This window comes from Siniperca chuatsi, linkage group LG7 (assembly GCF_020085105.1).
Source record: "Siniperca chuatsi isolate FFG_IHB_CAS linkage group LG7, ASM2008510v1, whole genome shotgun sequence".
Classification (NCBI taxonomy): Eukaryota; Metazoa; Chordata; class Actinopteri; order Centrarchiformes; family Sinipercidae; genus Siniperca; species Siniperca chuatsi.
The window spans coordinates 5,939,334-5,956,595 of NC_058048.1; the positions used below are offsets into that span (position 1 = coordinate 5,939,334).

General features: G+C 41.1%; 1 protein-coding gene across 1 annotated transcript in view; it reads right to left on the reverse strand.

The window, feature by feature from the left end:
- Positions 1-17,262, reverse strand: part of zgc:153039 (uncharacterized protein LOC767698 homolog) — a 69,739-nt gene that overhangs the window by 26,298 nt on the left and 26,179 nt on the right. Inside the window, exons 7-8 of the mRNA XM_044202477.1 lie at positions 15,756-15,913; positions 10,536-10,618 (exon numbers count right to left, since the gene is read on the reverse strand). Of these exons, the coding sequence (XP_044058412.1) occupies positions 10,536-10,618; positions 15,756-15,913 (241 nt within the window). The remainder of the gene's footprint in view (positions 1-10,535; positions 10,619-15,755; positions 15,914-17,262) is intronic.

Below are 17,262 nucleotides of genomic sequence, written 5' to 3' on the forward strand. Positions count from 1 at the left end.
TAAAAAAAACTTTGTCCTTCACCCTCCGCGGGTGGTCTCATCCTTCGAGCTCGGGTCCTCTACCAGAGGCCTGGGAGCTTGAGGGTTCTGCGCAGTATCTTCGCTGTTCCCAGTACTGCGCTCTTCTGGACCGAGATGTCTGGTGTTCTTCCAGGGATCTGCTGTAGCCACTCCTCCAGTTTTTGGGGTCACTGCCCCGAGTGCTCCAATGACCACGGGCACCACTGTTGCCTTCACCTTCCAGGCCTTCTCCAGCTCTTCTCTTAGCCCTTGGTACTTCTCTAGTTTCTCATGTTCCTTTTTCCTGATGTTGCCATCGCTTGGTATCGCCACATCAACCACAACGGCTTTCCTCTGTTGTTTGTCAACCACCACGATGTCAGGCTGGTTCGCCATTACCATTCTGTCAGTCTGGATCTGGAAGTCCCACAGGATCTTGGCTCGGTCATTCTCTACCACCTTTGGAGGTGTTTCCCACTTTGACCTCGGGGTTTCCAGTCCATACTCAGTGCAGATGTTCCTGTACACTATGCCAGCTACTTGGTTATGGCGCTCCATGTATGCTTTTCCTGCCAGCATCTTACACCCTGCAGTTATGTGCTGGATTGTCTCAGGGGCCTCTTTGCACAGCCTACACCTTGGGTCTTGTCTGGTGCGGTAGATCTGGGCCTCTATTGCTCTGGTGCTCAGGGCCTGCTCCTGTGCAGCCATGATGAGTGCCTCTGTGCTGTCCTTCAATCCAGCCCGCTCTAGCCATTGGTAGGACTTCTTGATATCAGCCACTTCAGTTATGTTCGGTGGTACATCCCATGTAGGGGTTTGTCCTCCCATGATGGTCCTTCCTCCAGCACGTCTTCCTCTGTTCCCCATTGCCTGAGACATTCCCTGAGCACGTCATCTGTTGGGGCCTTATCTTGGATGTACTTGTGGATCTTGGATGTTTCATCCTGGATAGTGGCTCTCACACTCACTGGTCCACGGCCGCCTTCCTTACGGCTAGCGTACAGTCTCAGGGTGCTGGATTTGGGATGGAACCCTCCATGCATGGTGAGGAGCTTTCGCGTCTTAACGTCTGTGGTCTGTATCTCCTCCTTTGGCCATCTTATTATTCCCGCAGGGTATCTGATCACTGGCAGGGCGTAGCTGTTTATTGCCTGGGCTTTGTTCTTGCCATTGAGCTGACTTCTTAGGACTTGCCTTACTCGTTGGAGGTATTTGGCCGTTGCCGTCTTCCTTGTTGCCTCTTCGAGGTTGCCATTTGCCTGTGGTATTCCAAGGTACTTGTAACCATCCTCAATGTCTGCTATTGTTCCTTCTGGGAGTGAGACCCCTTCTGTGTGGACTACCTTCCCTCTCTTTGTCACCATTCGACTGCACTTCTCAAGCCCGAATGACATCCCAATGTCAGAGCTGTAGATCCTGGTGGTGTGGATCAGTGAGTCGATGTCCCGCTCGATGTATAGCTTGATGTCATCCATGTAGAGGAGGTGACTGATGGTATTCAGTGTGTGCGGCATTGAGTCATATGCTTTCTTGTAATCAATCCAGGCAGTGCACAGGTTGGTGTGTCGGGCCCTGCAGTCTTGGGTGACTGTTCTGTCAACCAGGAGTTGGTGTTTGGCTCCTCTGGTTCCTCTGCCAATGCCCTTCTGTGCTTTGCTCATGTATTGATCCATGTGTCCACTTATCTTAGCCGCGATGATGCCTGACATCAGATCATGGATTCTGTTCAGGGAGGTTGCTGTGGTCCTTTCTCAGGGCTGCCAGCCACTGTGCATCGCTGTTGTGTGATGCCTCCCTTTTCCAGTACTGCTCCGTTTGCTGCTCTGCTTTTATTACCCTGCCATTGAGCGTACACTTTCGCAGGTTGAGTTGCGAACAGCCGGTTTATTCATTATCTCTCGTGTATCTCTTTAGGCGGCTGGCCAAGGCTTGGAGCCTTTGTTTGGCAGTTTCGAGTGCTTCAGGTATGGGCATCTGGGGGGGTTGCCTTGCCTTCATTTTCGCCATGATCTTATCTTTCAGGTCAGTTGCTGCCTCGTTCAGCGTGATTTCTCTTGGGGCTCCGTACCCAATCTCTGGTTGGGGAGCTGCTGGTTGCTCCCCTCTGACCTGTAGTCCTGGCTCCCCCTTGCCGTAGCATTTGTGTTGTACCTCGTCAATCTCAAGTTGTGATAGCAGTTGCCGCTTGTGGATGTTGGAACACTGAGCTACTAGTTGCTTCGCCGTAAGCCTCGATTGTGGGTTTCGAAGTAACCATTCATCCCACATCCTGTGCATGTAACCCCTCTGACTAGGGTTACTGGAGTAGTAGCATTCCAACAGAGCCTTATTATCGCATCTCGCCCATTTCCGTCTTGTTCCAGTAGCCCATTTATCGTCTCGATGCCCTGGTTCCCCAACACCTGACGCAGACCTTGTTTGGCCGGGCATCGTCATGAGGTAGGCAGCAGCGTGAAGGGTCTTGCCTAAGGACCCACACTGGATGATGGGTCATTGCTCAATGCGTCCCGAGGGGATTGAACCCTGGTCCCCACGCTATATATATATATATATATATATATATATATATATATATATATATATATATATATATATATATATGGTGGACTTAAGTTGATGTGGGACATCCATGTTTTGCGACCGTTCATGACCGTTGTTTTGCTGGTTAATATGACAAACGTCATTTTAGTTTGTAGCTAATAAAAATTTTATTAAAAACATTTAACCGTGGGCTGTTGTCCATATATATATATATATATATATATATATATATATATGGACAACAGCCCACGGTTAAATTTTTGCTGTAGAATAATTTTTTATTAGCTACAAACTAAAATGACGTTTGTCATATTAACCAGCAAAAACAACGGTCATGAACGGTCGCAAACATGGATATATGTTTATATATATATATATATATATGGACAACAGCCCACGGTTAAATTTTTGCTGTAGAATAATTTTTTATTAGCTACAAACTAAAATGACGTTTGTCATATTAACCAGCAAAAACAACGGTCATGAACGGTCGCAAACATGGATGTCCCACATCAACTTAAGTCCACCATTCAAGGTCATAGCCGGCTAAAAACGAGAAGCCTGCTACCTGAATGTTTTCTACATTGCTCATTTGCTCTTTAATAAAAAAGAAGAAACAAAAGGTTCAATAATATACTTGTTATCTTCTGAGCTTAACGAATCAGGGTATTTTGCCAACTGTGTACCGGATCCAAAATGGAACTGGCTATTAGATCTCAAGTCTAACCAGTGAAAATTAATGGTAGAGACCCAGGATTGTCCCATGTTTGTAGTCAAGTTAATTTTATTTATATAGCCCAGTATCACAAATCACAATTTGCCTCAAGGGGCTTTGCAATCTGTACAGCATGCAACACCCTCTGTCCTTAGACCCTTGTACAAATAAAAGCATATGCCATCAAAATAATTAGAAAAATTTGTCAAAACAAAAGTCAAGGATCCCCAGATAATTGAGCATTAGTCCATTCTGGTCCCAAGAAACCTGATGAAGATTGTATGCTGTTTTTTGATTATTTCTGCACTGTAGTGGGGAGGTGACACCAAGGACATATCTGACCAACATCTAGGGAGCAAGACACTGTTAAATTAAATTGTTCTACATTTTCCTGGGGACCACTGTAGGAGCCCAGGTGGTCCCCAGGCTCCTCTTTGGGAGCCACTGATTGAGGCTAATGTTCAGTTTTAATTAAGATGGTATCTAGGCTGTTGTTCAGCTGCATGCAGTCAGCTATGTTAGCTACAGCAGGCAGCTATGTGACAGCCAAGTCGAGTTTCATTTAGAATTCTCAGGGGGGAATTCACAAAGAATGAATTGCGGCTGCTGCTGGCTCCAGGAATTGCGCATTTGCAACCGCTATCCGCGCAGTCTCAAGGCCCGATTCACAAAAGCTATTGCACTAATAATTACAGGGCAAACACATAAAGTTTTGCAGCTGAGAGCAATTTGCCATTGTTTTGCATCTGTTAAATGTTCATCTGCAATTTTCTGTAGTGGTCCCAGTAATATTTGTTCTTAAGGTGTATGTGGTTCTTAAGATGTTATAAATGCAGTTGCAAGAACAATACTTTCCACTCGTGGAAAGAGATGTATGATTTGAAAGAGAACTTATTCTAATTATCTAATAACTCCCCGTGCTCTTTGATTCGTTTCTATCTGCAGGATGTCTCTTATTTTTCTATGACTCACTCTGTATAGAGTGATTGTTATTTTGGTTGCTTTAACTGTACACTCTCCCTCATGCCTCTGGGCGCATGGAGAGCTGTTTTCTCTCCTACTCTGCTCTCTGCTGGACTGTTACAGTGCGTAACCACCGTCTCCGTTTCTCACAGCAGCAGGTTTTATGTTGTTTTACAGTTTCATTCCCTCATGGTGAATATCAGGTTTGGTACTGTCTCTGTGCCACCTGTGCGCATATGATGTACTGTGATGCGCTATTGCTTCGCCTGGCTACAATCGCTGTTGCTGTGATCACTGGAAAGCCCGGTTGTGACGGCTCTTATAAATGCGCTTCAGTTACCACCAACTATGTGAAGATGCTAATAATTTCACTCCAAATGCGTGTGGCTATTAGCGCTGGTGTTTGTGAATTTGACCTTGTTTTTAAATGAGGATCATTTGCATAGAAAGGGGCTGATTTTGCACCAAATGTATGCATATTACCTGATATACATACCTGCAAATAGCACCGAGACGCTTTTTGCTTGGCAACACAGTTAGGGGTGCAGTTCACCCTTTGTGGGTGCTTTGAAAATTACACAGTTTCTTTTTGTCGTATTTATGCAGGTTTAGCAGCCGAAACAGCTGCGCAATCCTTTTGTGAATTTGCCTCTCAGTGCCTGATTTGGAGGGAGAGTAGTACCTCTAATAATACTGACAGCGCATAAGATTCACCCTCCCTCTCTGACTGGGGAGTAGTAGGTGACTTCTAATAGAGGAGGGAAATGATGACCCCATTATAAGCACTGCTCCCTGCCATGTTCTCTGACATCAGAATGTGTGAACAGGGCTGTGTGTAACTCACTGCGAGTTACCACAGATGTGAGAGCCAAAGCAGTAAGAGCTTCCACTCTTTCACTTGCATTACATATTGCTATAATAACCACAATTAAGGTTACATTTATAATGCAGAAAGCAGTAAATATTTGTGTCTACATAGTAGAATTTTGTGTTTTAAAGCTACATTGTATGAATTCGGGGGTAGTGCAATAAGCTGTTAACATAGTATGGACATACAGTATCATCACCTTGTAAAGCTGCTTTGGTGAACTTGTTAGCATACAGTTGCCTATTTACACATCAGACAGACACAGAGCAACATTAGTGTCTTGTGTATTGGTTGGTGCAGCTTTAAAGATTTAAGGGGACTGTAGTAGTTTCAAGGAAATCACTTGTCATTGATAAGCACAATTAATCTATAATCTAATCAGATATTTGTATATTTATTTATGAAAGTCAGATTAAAGCTACATTTCCCCTTATATTAAAGTTATCATATTTATATTTTTTATACTTGTAAATACAGTTCACATCAACATCTGAGCAATAATTACTAATAAAAACTAGGATTCTCATTTTTTTCCTGATAGCTCTCATATATTTTACTTGAAACTAAATTATATCAAATAAGTACACAAACATGAATGCCCCACATCAGCTGAAGCCCATCATTCAAAGTAACTACACCCTAATTTAATGCAATATAGGTATATACACATTATTTTTATCAACACATGGTCAGCTGTGCCCATCATAGAACTGTAGTTTAATTATTCATTCAGTGTGTAAATTACACTCGTTACCAAAAATATTGTATTGAATTGTGCAATGGTGTGAACACTTTCAAGTTATAACAATGGAAATCTTCCCCATCGCTACCTTCCTTTCCACATGTACCACACCTTCTTACTTTGGTGGAGGAACACAAAGTGTGCATAAACATTATCTTTCAGGCAAAGGCCATCATTATTTCTTCTGTAATGAATGAGAAATCTGTGGTTTCATCATCATCAAGTGCGCTTTCTTTATCTGTATGCGAGCTGCTGAGACTGATTGAGCAGAACAAGGAGGTAATTACTGTACCTAGGAACAAACACAGAGTATAGTCTTTCTCTCCAATTATCATGTATTTTACGATTGGCCGATGAGAAACTCTGCTGGAGTTGGAGTATATTTTCTTGAGCTCAAGGGCATATCATTGGTATTTATGGAGGGGGGAAAGTAGCAACTCTGTGATCACTAACTTTGTGACCATGAAGCAGAAGTAAACTGAAGGGGAGAGAGAGGAGAGAAGATAATGATGGGGAATTGAGATTAATGATGTCACATTATTGACAGGCGGTCAGAAAGAGAGAGAAAATGACGAACCGAGGGAGCAATGAGGATGGAGAAGGGAAGAGCGAAAAAAGAAGAGTGAAAAGGATGAGATGGAAAGAAGAAAGGAAAGAGAAAGAAAGATGAGTGAAAAAGAGAAAGTGCGTAAGAGAGCATCTCTGACCTCTGGCAGTCAAAGTCAGTGGGTGTCTCTCCAGCGCTCCCCTGGGAGCCGGCTCCACCAGAGCATTAATTAGCCATTAACTCAGACACAGGCCAGCATGGACAACTGCTGTCACAGCACACAAAGTGTGCGTGAGATGTGTGTGTATGTGTGTGAGCATGCACACATACACACTAAATCTCTCCTGGGTATGTTTTTGTGTAGCGATTTGAAAGATTTAAAAAGTTTTTACTGGAAAGCAGTGTGCATAAATTGGCATAAAGTTCGCTGAAATAAGTGGGCTAACATAGACACTTTTATTAAATAAAATAATTGAGCGGCTGCAGCTGAGTAATGCTTTGGACTACAAAGCCATTGTTTTTCCAGAAATGTTTCCAAGTTACAGGTAACAATTGGACAGTGCTTGCTTAAGTGTGTGTTTGGGTTCAGATGCAGATACAGTATGGCTAATGAAGCGATAAGTAACAGTAAATATCCAAATTTCCTGAAATAGTTTAATCGAGAAGTAATCAAGAAAATTTTAACAAAAATTGTGCCCTCAGAGTGTGTGATCAATAAACAGATTTTGGTGATTATTTTAGCCCAAAATGACAGAATTTGTGGCAGCTTTCTCATAAAAGTTAGCAACATTTTGGCACCGTTTTTTCTGGCTCGTTATTTTGAGATAGATTACAGTAGAAAGGAAAAACTAAAAGTCAGCTGTTATGTCTGTTTAAAGAACTTACTGCTAATTATGATGTGTAATAAGTTTCAGTGACAGTAAATTCAGTCTAAGGAATGCCCTGTAACAAGTTTTGTGACGTTGTGGCAAACAGGACTTTTGTTTTGTATCTGTAACCTTTGAAGTAAGGGGTATACAGATGAGGAATTGCAGAAATTACCATAGATATTTAGTCATACCTTGTAAAGATTACACTTCTTGGCCCAGCACTTCATCACTTTTTGTGTGAGCTCTTGAGAGCACAGATGGTTTCCAGAGGAGTGAGGCAGTGGGGATGAGAGTCAGCACCTCAAGTTCTGAGGCCATGGTACTCTGCCAGAAACTCTTCAGGGTGAGAGTGAGTCACTACCCCAAGTGAAGGAGATCAAGTGTCTTGGAGTCTTGTTCATGAGTGAGGAGAATGAGATCAACAGGCAGACTGGTGCTGCGTCAGCAGTAATGCAGATGCTGCACTACACTGTTGTGGTGAAGAACTCACAATTTTCAATATAAGTTCCAACCCTCACCTATAGTCATGAGCTTTAGGCAATGACCCAAAGAATGAAATCACAGCTACAAACGGCCGAAAAGAGTTTTCTTCGCTGGGTGGCTGAGCTGTATGGTAAGGAGCTCAGAAATCAGGAAGGAGCTGGAGTAGAATCACTGCCCCCCCGTTGAAAGAGGTCAATTGAGGTGGTTCAGGCATCTGATAAGGACATTGGGAGGACATTACGAGGCAGACCCAGAACACGCTGGAGGGATTACATGTCCCATCTGCCCTGGGAACACCTCAGGATCTCCCAGGAAGAGCTGGATCAAATGGCTAGGAAGAAGCACATATGGGCTACTTTGCTTACCCTCCTGCCAAAGCAACCCGGACCCTAGATGACCAGTGAAAAATGGATGGATGGATGGACGGACAGACTATGGAGCATTGCAAAAATCAGGCACATCCAGAATGCTGCGGTATGTTTACTGACAAGAACTAGGAAAAGAGATCATATTTCTCCAATATTAGCTTCTCTGGACTGGCTTCCCGTAAATCCAGAATAGAATTTAAAATCCTTCTCCTCACCTACAAAGCTCTTAATGGTCAGGCACTACCATATCTTAAAGAGCTCATAGTACCTTATTACCCCACTAGAACACTGCGCTCCCAGAATGCAGGCTTACTTGTGGTTCCTAGAGTCTCCAAAAGTAGAATGGGAGCCAGAGCCTTCAGTTATGAAGCTCCTCTCCTGTGGAATCAGGTCCTAGTTTGGGTTCAGGAGGCAGACACCATCTCCACATTTAAGAGTAGGGTTAAGACTTTCCTCTTTGATAAAACTTATAGTTAGGGCTGGCTTGGGTGAGTCCTGAACCATCCCTTAGTTATGCTGCTATAGGCCTCGACTGCCGGGAGACTTCCCATGATGCACCTCTTTCCTTCTCTCCCTCTCCATCTGTATGCATTTTTATCCCATTACTGCATGTTACTAACTCGACATCTTCTCTCTTCCGTAGTTCTGTGCTTTCTCGTTTCTCTCCTCTCTCCTTCTGTCGCTTTCAGCAGGTATTTCTGCCTCCGGAGCTGCAGAGTCTGGATCTGTGGTTGTGGGACACCTGCTGCCCCCGTGTTCCTGCTCGACAACTGCTACTACAGCTGTTGTTATTGGCTCTGTTACTTTATTAATATTAATATTACCACCCTCATTACATTATTACTATTTTAAACTTCTAAGTGGTATTTGCATTGAACTGAATTGAACTTCCAGGCAGATTTTGTCCTAATTTACATTCATTCAAAAATGTTGTGAGAGGCAATTCAGTAGTGTCCCGAAGAAAATCTTTTCCGTCACATAAATTTGTGCTGAGCCGCAGCTTACATACACCTCACCTATCTGACCCTATCCTTTTCGAACTTCTCTTTTAACTTTTTCTGTTTTTCTTCTCCCCTTGTTCTTGCAGTCCGCTTATATTCCCTTTACTTAAAAGTCCAATAAAAGAAAGCCTTAGCTCGTGCCGCCCCCCCTCCCCTCCTCTTTCCCTTTCAATCCTGCAGTGTGTGTGTGTTCGAGGCGAGATTACAGTCAGACTTTTGTCATCAGTAAATCATTTAAATGGTGGAGGAAGAGGCAGAAAGAAAGAGGACGAGAGTCAATGATATCTGATGGTGGCGGCGGCGCAGCTAACGATTTCCATCTAATTGCTCCTCCTCCACTCCTGGAGAGTGGAGAGGGATGAAGAGAAGAGGACGAGAGAGGGACAGAGAGTGAGAGAAAGAGAGCGCAAATGATGACAAGCCATTCAGCCTTTAACACTCACCTCTGATAATGATGATAGTCAGGCTTATTTGCTCCCAAGATCCTCCTCTTTGTCCCTCTATCCTTACCCTCCTCCCCTCTGCCAGTATTTTCTCCTCAGTCTAAACCGACTTCTTTCCCCCACTTAGAAGACACAATAGAAGAGAAAAAACACTACAGGCAGATTTTTTTGCCTTCTCTGATCAGAGTAAAAAAAAGTGACAGTTTGTTCCGTTCAGCTATTCTAATACTGCTGTATTCCTGGCCTCTGTCTGTTCTAGAAATACATTTTCTTCCTCGTGTTCCAACTTTTTAAAAGTTACTCTGACTGATTAAAGGTAGCCTTGAATTTATGAGTTATAATCACTTTGAGACTTTTTTTAGTGACCAGCCCAGATGGGTACTGCATCAATCATGGAGGATAAGTTTTGTTAGGATCCACACTCTTAACACAGGGGAACCTCAAACCAAACAACAGGAGCTATATTTTGTCCCACTACCTCGCCAACCTGGCATCTATTATCCAGAAATAATAGTAGCTTGTATCTCTTTTGTACTGAGCTTCATTGCTCCTGTAGCTCAGATGTCTAAGACCAGTGTTGTTTCTGTATTCTTGACGGCTGAAGCTCTATATTTTTAGGCCCATTGATCGTACAACACTAACTAAAATTTAAAATCTTTTCCACATTGGTCTTTTAATTTAATCGAGCCAGCCAGTGAATGTTGCCTCAATTCAGAGAAAAGGGTCTAAAATTTGGACAAAATGTGGAGCTGATGGGAGAAAATGAGAGGACTTATTGTGTCTGAAGAAGAAACGGGATTTCTACGCCCCGTTTCTGATCAGACAACAATTTGGTTAAAAATTCTTTACACCACATCAAATCCTAATAAAACAACTTATATTTAATATGTCAACTGTCAGTATTTTTGAGATTTGATGCCTTAACTGGCAGATTTGCTGAGATTTCCCCTTTGATGATTACTGGCAAGTATCAAATATCTTTATTCACTAACCTGCACAAGAAACCAGGAGATGAGCACCGAGACCCAGGGGTTACCACTGTGGGATGTCTTCTTAGCCGGAGATAGCACCTTACCTACAGGGATGAAAAGAGATCTTGGTGAAAACACTGGAAAATCTTACACAATTTTGGACACACTGTGGGCATGGAGTAACTGAAATAGCAGGTGGACATTCCTTGTCGATCAGATGTCACTCAAAGAGATGCCTGTTCACTTGTCAATACATACATGTTCACACTTACACAGTTTAACTTGAGCTCCTCTATTGACACCTCCTCCTCATTGCTATTCCTAATGGTGTATGACACTCTACTTCCCACAAGTCTCCATGAAATATTAATGTATTCACTTGGCATGCAAAGTTTGCTGCCAGTGGACATTTTCTTAGTGATTCACACAAAATAGAATATGAAATAAGAAACACAACAGTGAAAGACTACAGTGCGGTAGAGTTCTGCACAGAACAGTGTTTTAACCCCATACCACCTCAGTCCGACAGGATTTAGAAAAATTAATGCCTGCTCCAGCAGATGTGCCATCTGTCTCCCACCCGCTCCTTTAGAGACTTTGATCACTTCTACCTGCAGCTGTATACCACATCCCGCAAGGTAAATAAAACATATGTACCCGATCTTGATTTTACTAATCTAAAGAAATGCTAAGGCTGTGTTTAGATCTTTTCAATATGTGAAAAGATGCAGCCCCCTCATTCATTTCAACAGGACCAGTGTTGACGCAAACCCTTTGCCACAACGCATCATCCCGCAAGGTGAAATGACTGTCACTGTTATAACTTTCCAGAGTTGTAAAATCCTGTCTCATAGTATTACTCATGGAGCCATCAAAACTTGCCTCCCTGGGTCACCCCCCCCCCCCCATGTAGGGAAAATTCATCTTCATCTTCAACAGCTTCATCTTGAGGCTATGGTAACTAAGAGCTTATTAAAACACATTGATTGTGTCCCTGTTTCTCTTATAATTCATTTTGTTTCCTATAGCAACAGATACAAACCAGATTATGGAACATCAGACCTCAGAGCAGCATTGATAATGTTACAGTTTACAGATCAGATCAGATTTGGACGAGGGAAAAAATTCATGTAAATAACTACACGTCTAGTCAGGAAAAAAGACAAAGCGAGAGAGAGGAAGAGTGAGTGGGCGAGCGAGAAAGCGAGGGAGAGAAATTAAGCTGACACTTAACTTCATTTAATACCTTATAGGGCTGTATGCTTTACTGGAAGACAATTCATTTACATACAGCCTCTAATTTTTTCCATATATGACATTTCATCTCATGACAATGACGACATTTGTGTTGAATCTCGTGGCAGCTGTGTACAGTAGAGGTTAAGCATCAAGAATGAAAATGACAGACCCAACCACAGAGACATAAAAACTCAAAATGGGCGAGACTGTGGAGCTGTGGGGGGAGGTGACAGTTGGTGAAGGGGGAATCCAAGTTTAAGACTAAATTTCACAGCTGATAAAGGATTGGAATTAAATCAGTGAGACTTTAAAGTCAAATCAATGCGGCTGAGAGGAGTAGACTGAGTGATGGAGAGGATGGAGAAAGGCAGGACAGAGGTGAAGGCGTTCGAGATTAGTGAGTTATAGAGAAGAAAGAAATGGAAGATGTGTGGAATGGCAGAACAAAGTGTGTGTGTGTGTGTGTGTGTGTGTGTGTGTGTTAGAAAATTGACGCATCCATCACTCTGTTTGCATAGAACAGTGGCAATGAATAGCATGCATGAATGACATAAAGAACCCCATACACACACAGACACACACACACACACACACACACACACACACACAGACACACACACACACTCATGCACATACAGTGTGGTCATACTGTACTAACCATGTCATCCCGCCTACAAAAACGTTACAGTTATGGTTCGACAGTCATTGGCTCTTAATTAAACAGATTAATCTAAGTTAACCCTTTGGCTGTTGGTGAACAGACAGCTGAACAAGAGACATCTGCCTCTGCTCCTTCTGATCACTCCACAGAGGAACTCGCACTAATACAGTCATTTACTTCCCCTGACACAAGCGTGCACATGGCTACACACACAGACAGAAACACTCAAAATCAATTTGCAATAGACTTAACAAAAGGAGCAGAGGATGGGATAAGGAAGATGCTCACAGTCATAAAAAATGACAAAGCAACAGGCAGCATGGTTTCACACTGAGAGGCAGGGAGAGATGGAAAACACACGAATGCTGCATTCGCTTGACATGGGAATAACTTCATGGCTAACATGACAAGGTGTTTTTGTGTTAGAACTTTCAAGAAGCATGAAGTTATGTTTACTTTCTTAAAATACACTACACATACTGTACATATATATTTGAGGATTTAGTTGGTACATTGTCATCAAACCATGTCTAAAGGCAAAAGTGATTATACCTGTTTTGAATGGTTACACTTGAAGATGGGGCAAAAAGCCTGCTATCATAGCGTCCTCATGGTTCCATCACACTGCCTTCCTGATCTCTCTCCAAACACGCTGCATCTTTTGCATGTCTTTATAATCTAAATGTAATGCATTACACAAATAGGGATAAGGTCCCACACCTTAGGATAGTCTCTTCTCTAAGGAATTCATAGCACACTTGGCTGTACACACTAAAAAGTGGTGGATGTAGTTGTGTGAAGAATGAAAAAAGAAAATGTCACTCCCCATCTCTCTCTCCCCTTTTTCCTGTCACCTCCCTGTCAAAACCAAAAAATAATTATATAAAAAAAGAAGTGTGCAAAAATGTCATTTTTATATATGTTTTATTTGAAGTGAATATATTATTATGACAAGCCCTATTCAGCCTTATTCTTATCTAAACTTGCTGGTGAGATTCAGAATTCAGGAAGTCACAGACATCAGAGTCATCATCAAGCCATTAGTTTCTAAGTAGAACGTACTGTACCAACTGTAACTTTAATGTAAGTGGTATTTCACATATTATTTGAATCAAATGTGTGTGTTTTATCACACCATGACATTTGTGTCATGAAAAATGAATTAATGAAATCACTCCACTTCTGCAATAAAAGTGCAGTGAAAAAATTCTTAAGTTCTAATTTGCCTTGGAAGCCGGAGGTATTTAAGGTCACATTTTTTCAAGTCTGTCTTAAAACAACAGTCAGGTGCCCATATGAACATTGAAACAGTTTGCAACACTGGCCACTAAGAGATCTCTTTCTAAGATGCTTCCAATGGGCGGAGGTTGGCAGAGTAGCCAAAACTGTACTCAAGGACTGTTACTGTAAAACAAGTAGAAGTAAAAGTAGTCATCACAATAACTACTTGAGTTTGAGTACAAAAGTATTTACTGAAAAAATGACTTGAGTAGCGAGTAACTTAAAACACCGGCACACTTTTGTCTTTTTCCTCAAGTCTTTTATTTGATGTGGATATGACTGGAATTATTTCAACCATAGATGGTCTTCCTCAGGTAAAGGTAAAGACGTGAACTTACACCTGTATTTATTTGTGATGAAATGACAAGTGGCCAAATCAGTCTCTTATCTTTCTGAAAATGTCTCATATTAGATGACTCATTTAGGCTAATTAGGAGATAATGCTGTGATGTTTCATCATTAATTGCTTATTAAATACACGTGTGTTCACTTCTTCACTTTTACCTGAGGAAGACCATCTGTGGTTGAAACATTATATCAGTCATGATGATTGTCTTTTTTTCCCCGTGTGCATAATTTGGTCTCTACTTTTCTGTCTCTCTTCATCAGACTGCACCAATGAGTATGACTAATTAAATGCACACTGCTTGCACACAATTAGCTTGAATATTTACATTACGGCAGAAAGCAGGAGGAGTAGTAGTTTTGTGTGTATATATTATTAAACGTATTAGCATTAACACAGCAGACACGCTTACTGTTCCAGACCAGCGTTCACAACCGGAGCCCGCTGCACTGTGCGCTGTTAATTCATCTGTAAATATTGGCCTCTAGCGCTGTTTGAAAGCCATACTCCTGCTGTAGCCTCAGCCATTATGCTGCTTTGAACAGAGTCATGTGGAGGCGTGGCTGCGGTAGGATAACAGAGCCCCAGCAGACCTGGGACCAGCTGACATGTGACATGTACATGTAATGGAGTAAATGTAACTTGTTACTACCCAGCACTGCCACTGTCACTGGGAGCAAGTGACAAAATCCACAGTCCTCGTTCTGTGCATCTGAAGTTAATGAGTCTTCTGCAGTGTGACTTAAATCAAGTGGGTATTTTTAGTACAAAATTCCATCTTTGTGTTTCCACAGTGTTTCTGTGCTGAGCTGCATTGGAGGGATAGTAACACTAGGAGGGGTTTTTGTACGAAAAATACTGTAACTCAATTTAATTTGATGCATCATATTAACTTCAGATTAACTTTGGAATGTATTTCTGAATGGAATGGGAAGTGTGGATTTTGATCTTTTAATGGCGAATATGAACAGGAGGAATGATTACAGCAAGCAAAACCTGTGCCAATGTTCAAATGGGCACCTGACTATTGTTTTAAAATAGACTTTTGAAAATTATGGGCCTCTAGGTCATTCCACTGGGAAATTTGTCTCACTTGATTTACAAGGAAACTCAATGTTTTATTGCTAATTTGTTGCATTTACTTAATATTTTAGGTGTTTGAGTACTTTCATTTTCCAAGAATAATACAATTTAAGTTATCAATACTCTTAGTTGTTATTAATTATTATTATACTTATTATTATTATTACTATACTTTAGCAACTGAGTCATTGGCTGAAAAACAAAGAGAAAAGTACTGAGGAACTAAAAGTTGGTGACAAGAAACATTAATTAAGCATTTTGGCAGATGGTGGGGTATACATTATTGGCCTGAACTGAGATGATGTCAACTATTTTTTTTTAAAGCACCTGTTGCAAAACTTGTAATATTTAGATGAGTTACACAGAGCTTTAAAATCAAGTCTGAAAAAAGCCAGTAAGTGATTATTTTGTCAAACTTCAATAGAAAAAACATTGTTTCTAAAAACATTAATTTAAACTTTCAATGATGAAATAAACATACAAAATAGGTCTATTTTACTTTGCTTACTGAAACGTCATCAGTGCTGCTCATCTCAATCCCAAAGCCCATCTGCCTCTCTCCCCCAACAAAAACTTTAACAGCAGTTTCAGAGGACATTCCTCCCCAGCAGGAAATGGTTGTGTGACCTACCAAACAAGTCGTCCCTGGCCAGGGCGTAGAGGATGCGTGAGGCTCCGATGAGGTTGCTCATGGCAGCGGAGAGAGTGGAGGAATAAACCCCAACGGTAACAAAGTGGTTCCAGATGTTGATGTCTCTTAGGAAACTGTAATCCCTCTGAAGCAGGACACTGTAAAAGTTTGGAGAATACAATTCAAGAGATTACTTTAACAACTATGCATGGAAGTTTGGTTCTGACTTTCACTACAAACCACGTACAAAGAAAACCATGGCATCTTTAGTTTCATTTTATAGTTTTAAGTAGAAATACATAAAAGATGGGAAAAGGATGAGGTAAGATGTGGAAAGGTCTTTGGCCAGAATCAAAATGGCTTAGGCAACTGAGCAACAAAGACACATACAGTAAACAATTAGTAAACTAATGAATAAATAGAACCCAACCAATTCAACAGCAGGGTTATTATCAGGTGCTATTGGATCACAGATATATCTGTACTGGCATGTATGTTGGCTGAAACGCAAAAAGCAGTTGTGGAGCATTAAACTGTTGCAACTGTATTAATATTTGACATTCATTTTGACTTTGACTTGAACTTTCATCCTTAGATTAATCATAACAGCTACTGAGCCCCCATGTCAACAGATCCATCCCCATTACAACTGAGTGAAATCCTTGTGCTGATAAAGACCATGTGATACAGCTGAAAGCTCCAGAAATAGCTTGTAAGTGTACTATGAGTTGGAATGTGTAGTATAGTTATGTGGTTTTATTTATAGTTAGAATTTAAAATATTTGAAATTTCAATGACGTTTACTGTATTCATTTATCGTGTATTTCCTGTTACTGTCAGCGATGATATCTATATATATCTATATCTATATCTATATATATATCTATATATATATAGATATATATATCTATATATCTATATATATATATCTATATATATATATAGATATATATATCTATATATATATATATATAGATATCTATATATCTATATATCTATATATATATAGATATCTATATATCTATATATCTATATATCTATATATATATATATATATATATATATATATATATATATATATAGAGAGAGAGAGAGAGAGAGAGAGAGAGAGAGAGAGAGAGAGAGAGAGAGATATCAAGTATATTTTGAACACCACAGAGAAGACACCCATCATCTTTATAGCCATTTTATTGCATTCATATCAGGAGATCAAAATCAAGTGGTCTGAAAGGTTGTGTGTCATTTCAAACTCATTTGTTCTGGGGGGCAAAACTAGTCCAATGAAAGAGAACAAGATTGAAAAGGAAGTGATGATTACTCTGCCAGGGTGCCTAATGATGAGATCCTGAAATAAGGGGCTCACTCCAGCGAGAGTGTGTGTGTGTGTGTGTGTGTGTGTGTTTGCGCAGGAGATACTGCACTAGACATGGAGAAAGAGAGATCAGAGAGTACAAAAAACACAGCAGGGTGTGCAAGATTGCGGCCTGCCCTCCCACCTCTTTTCAAT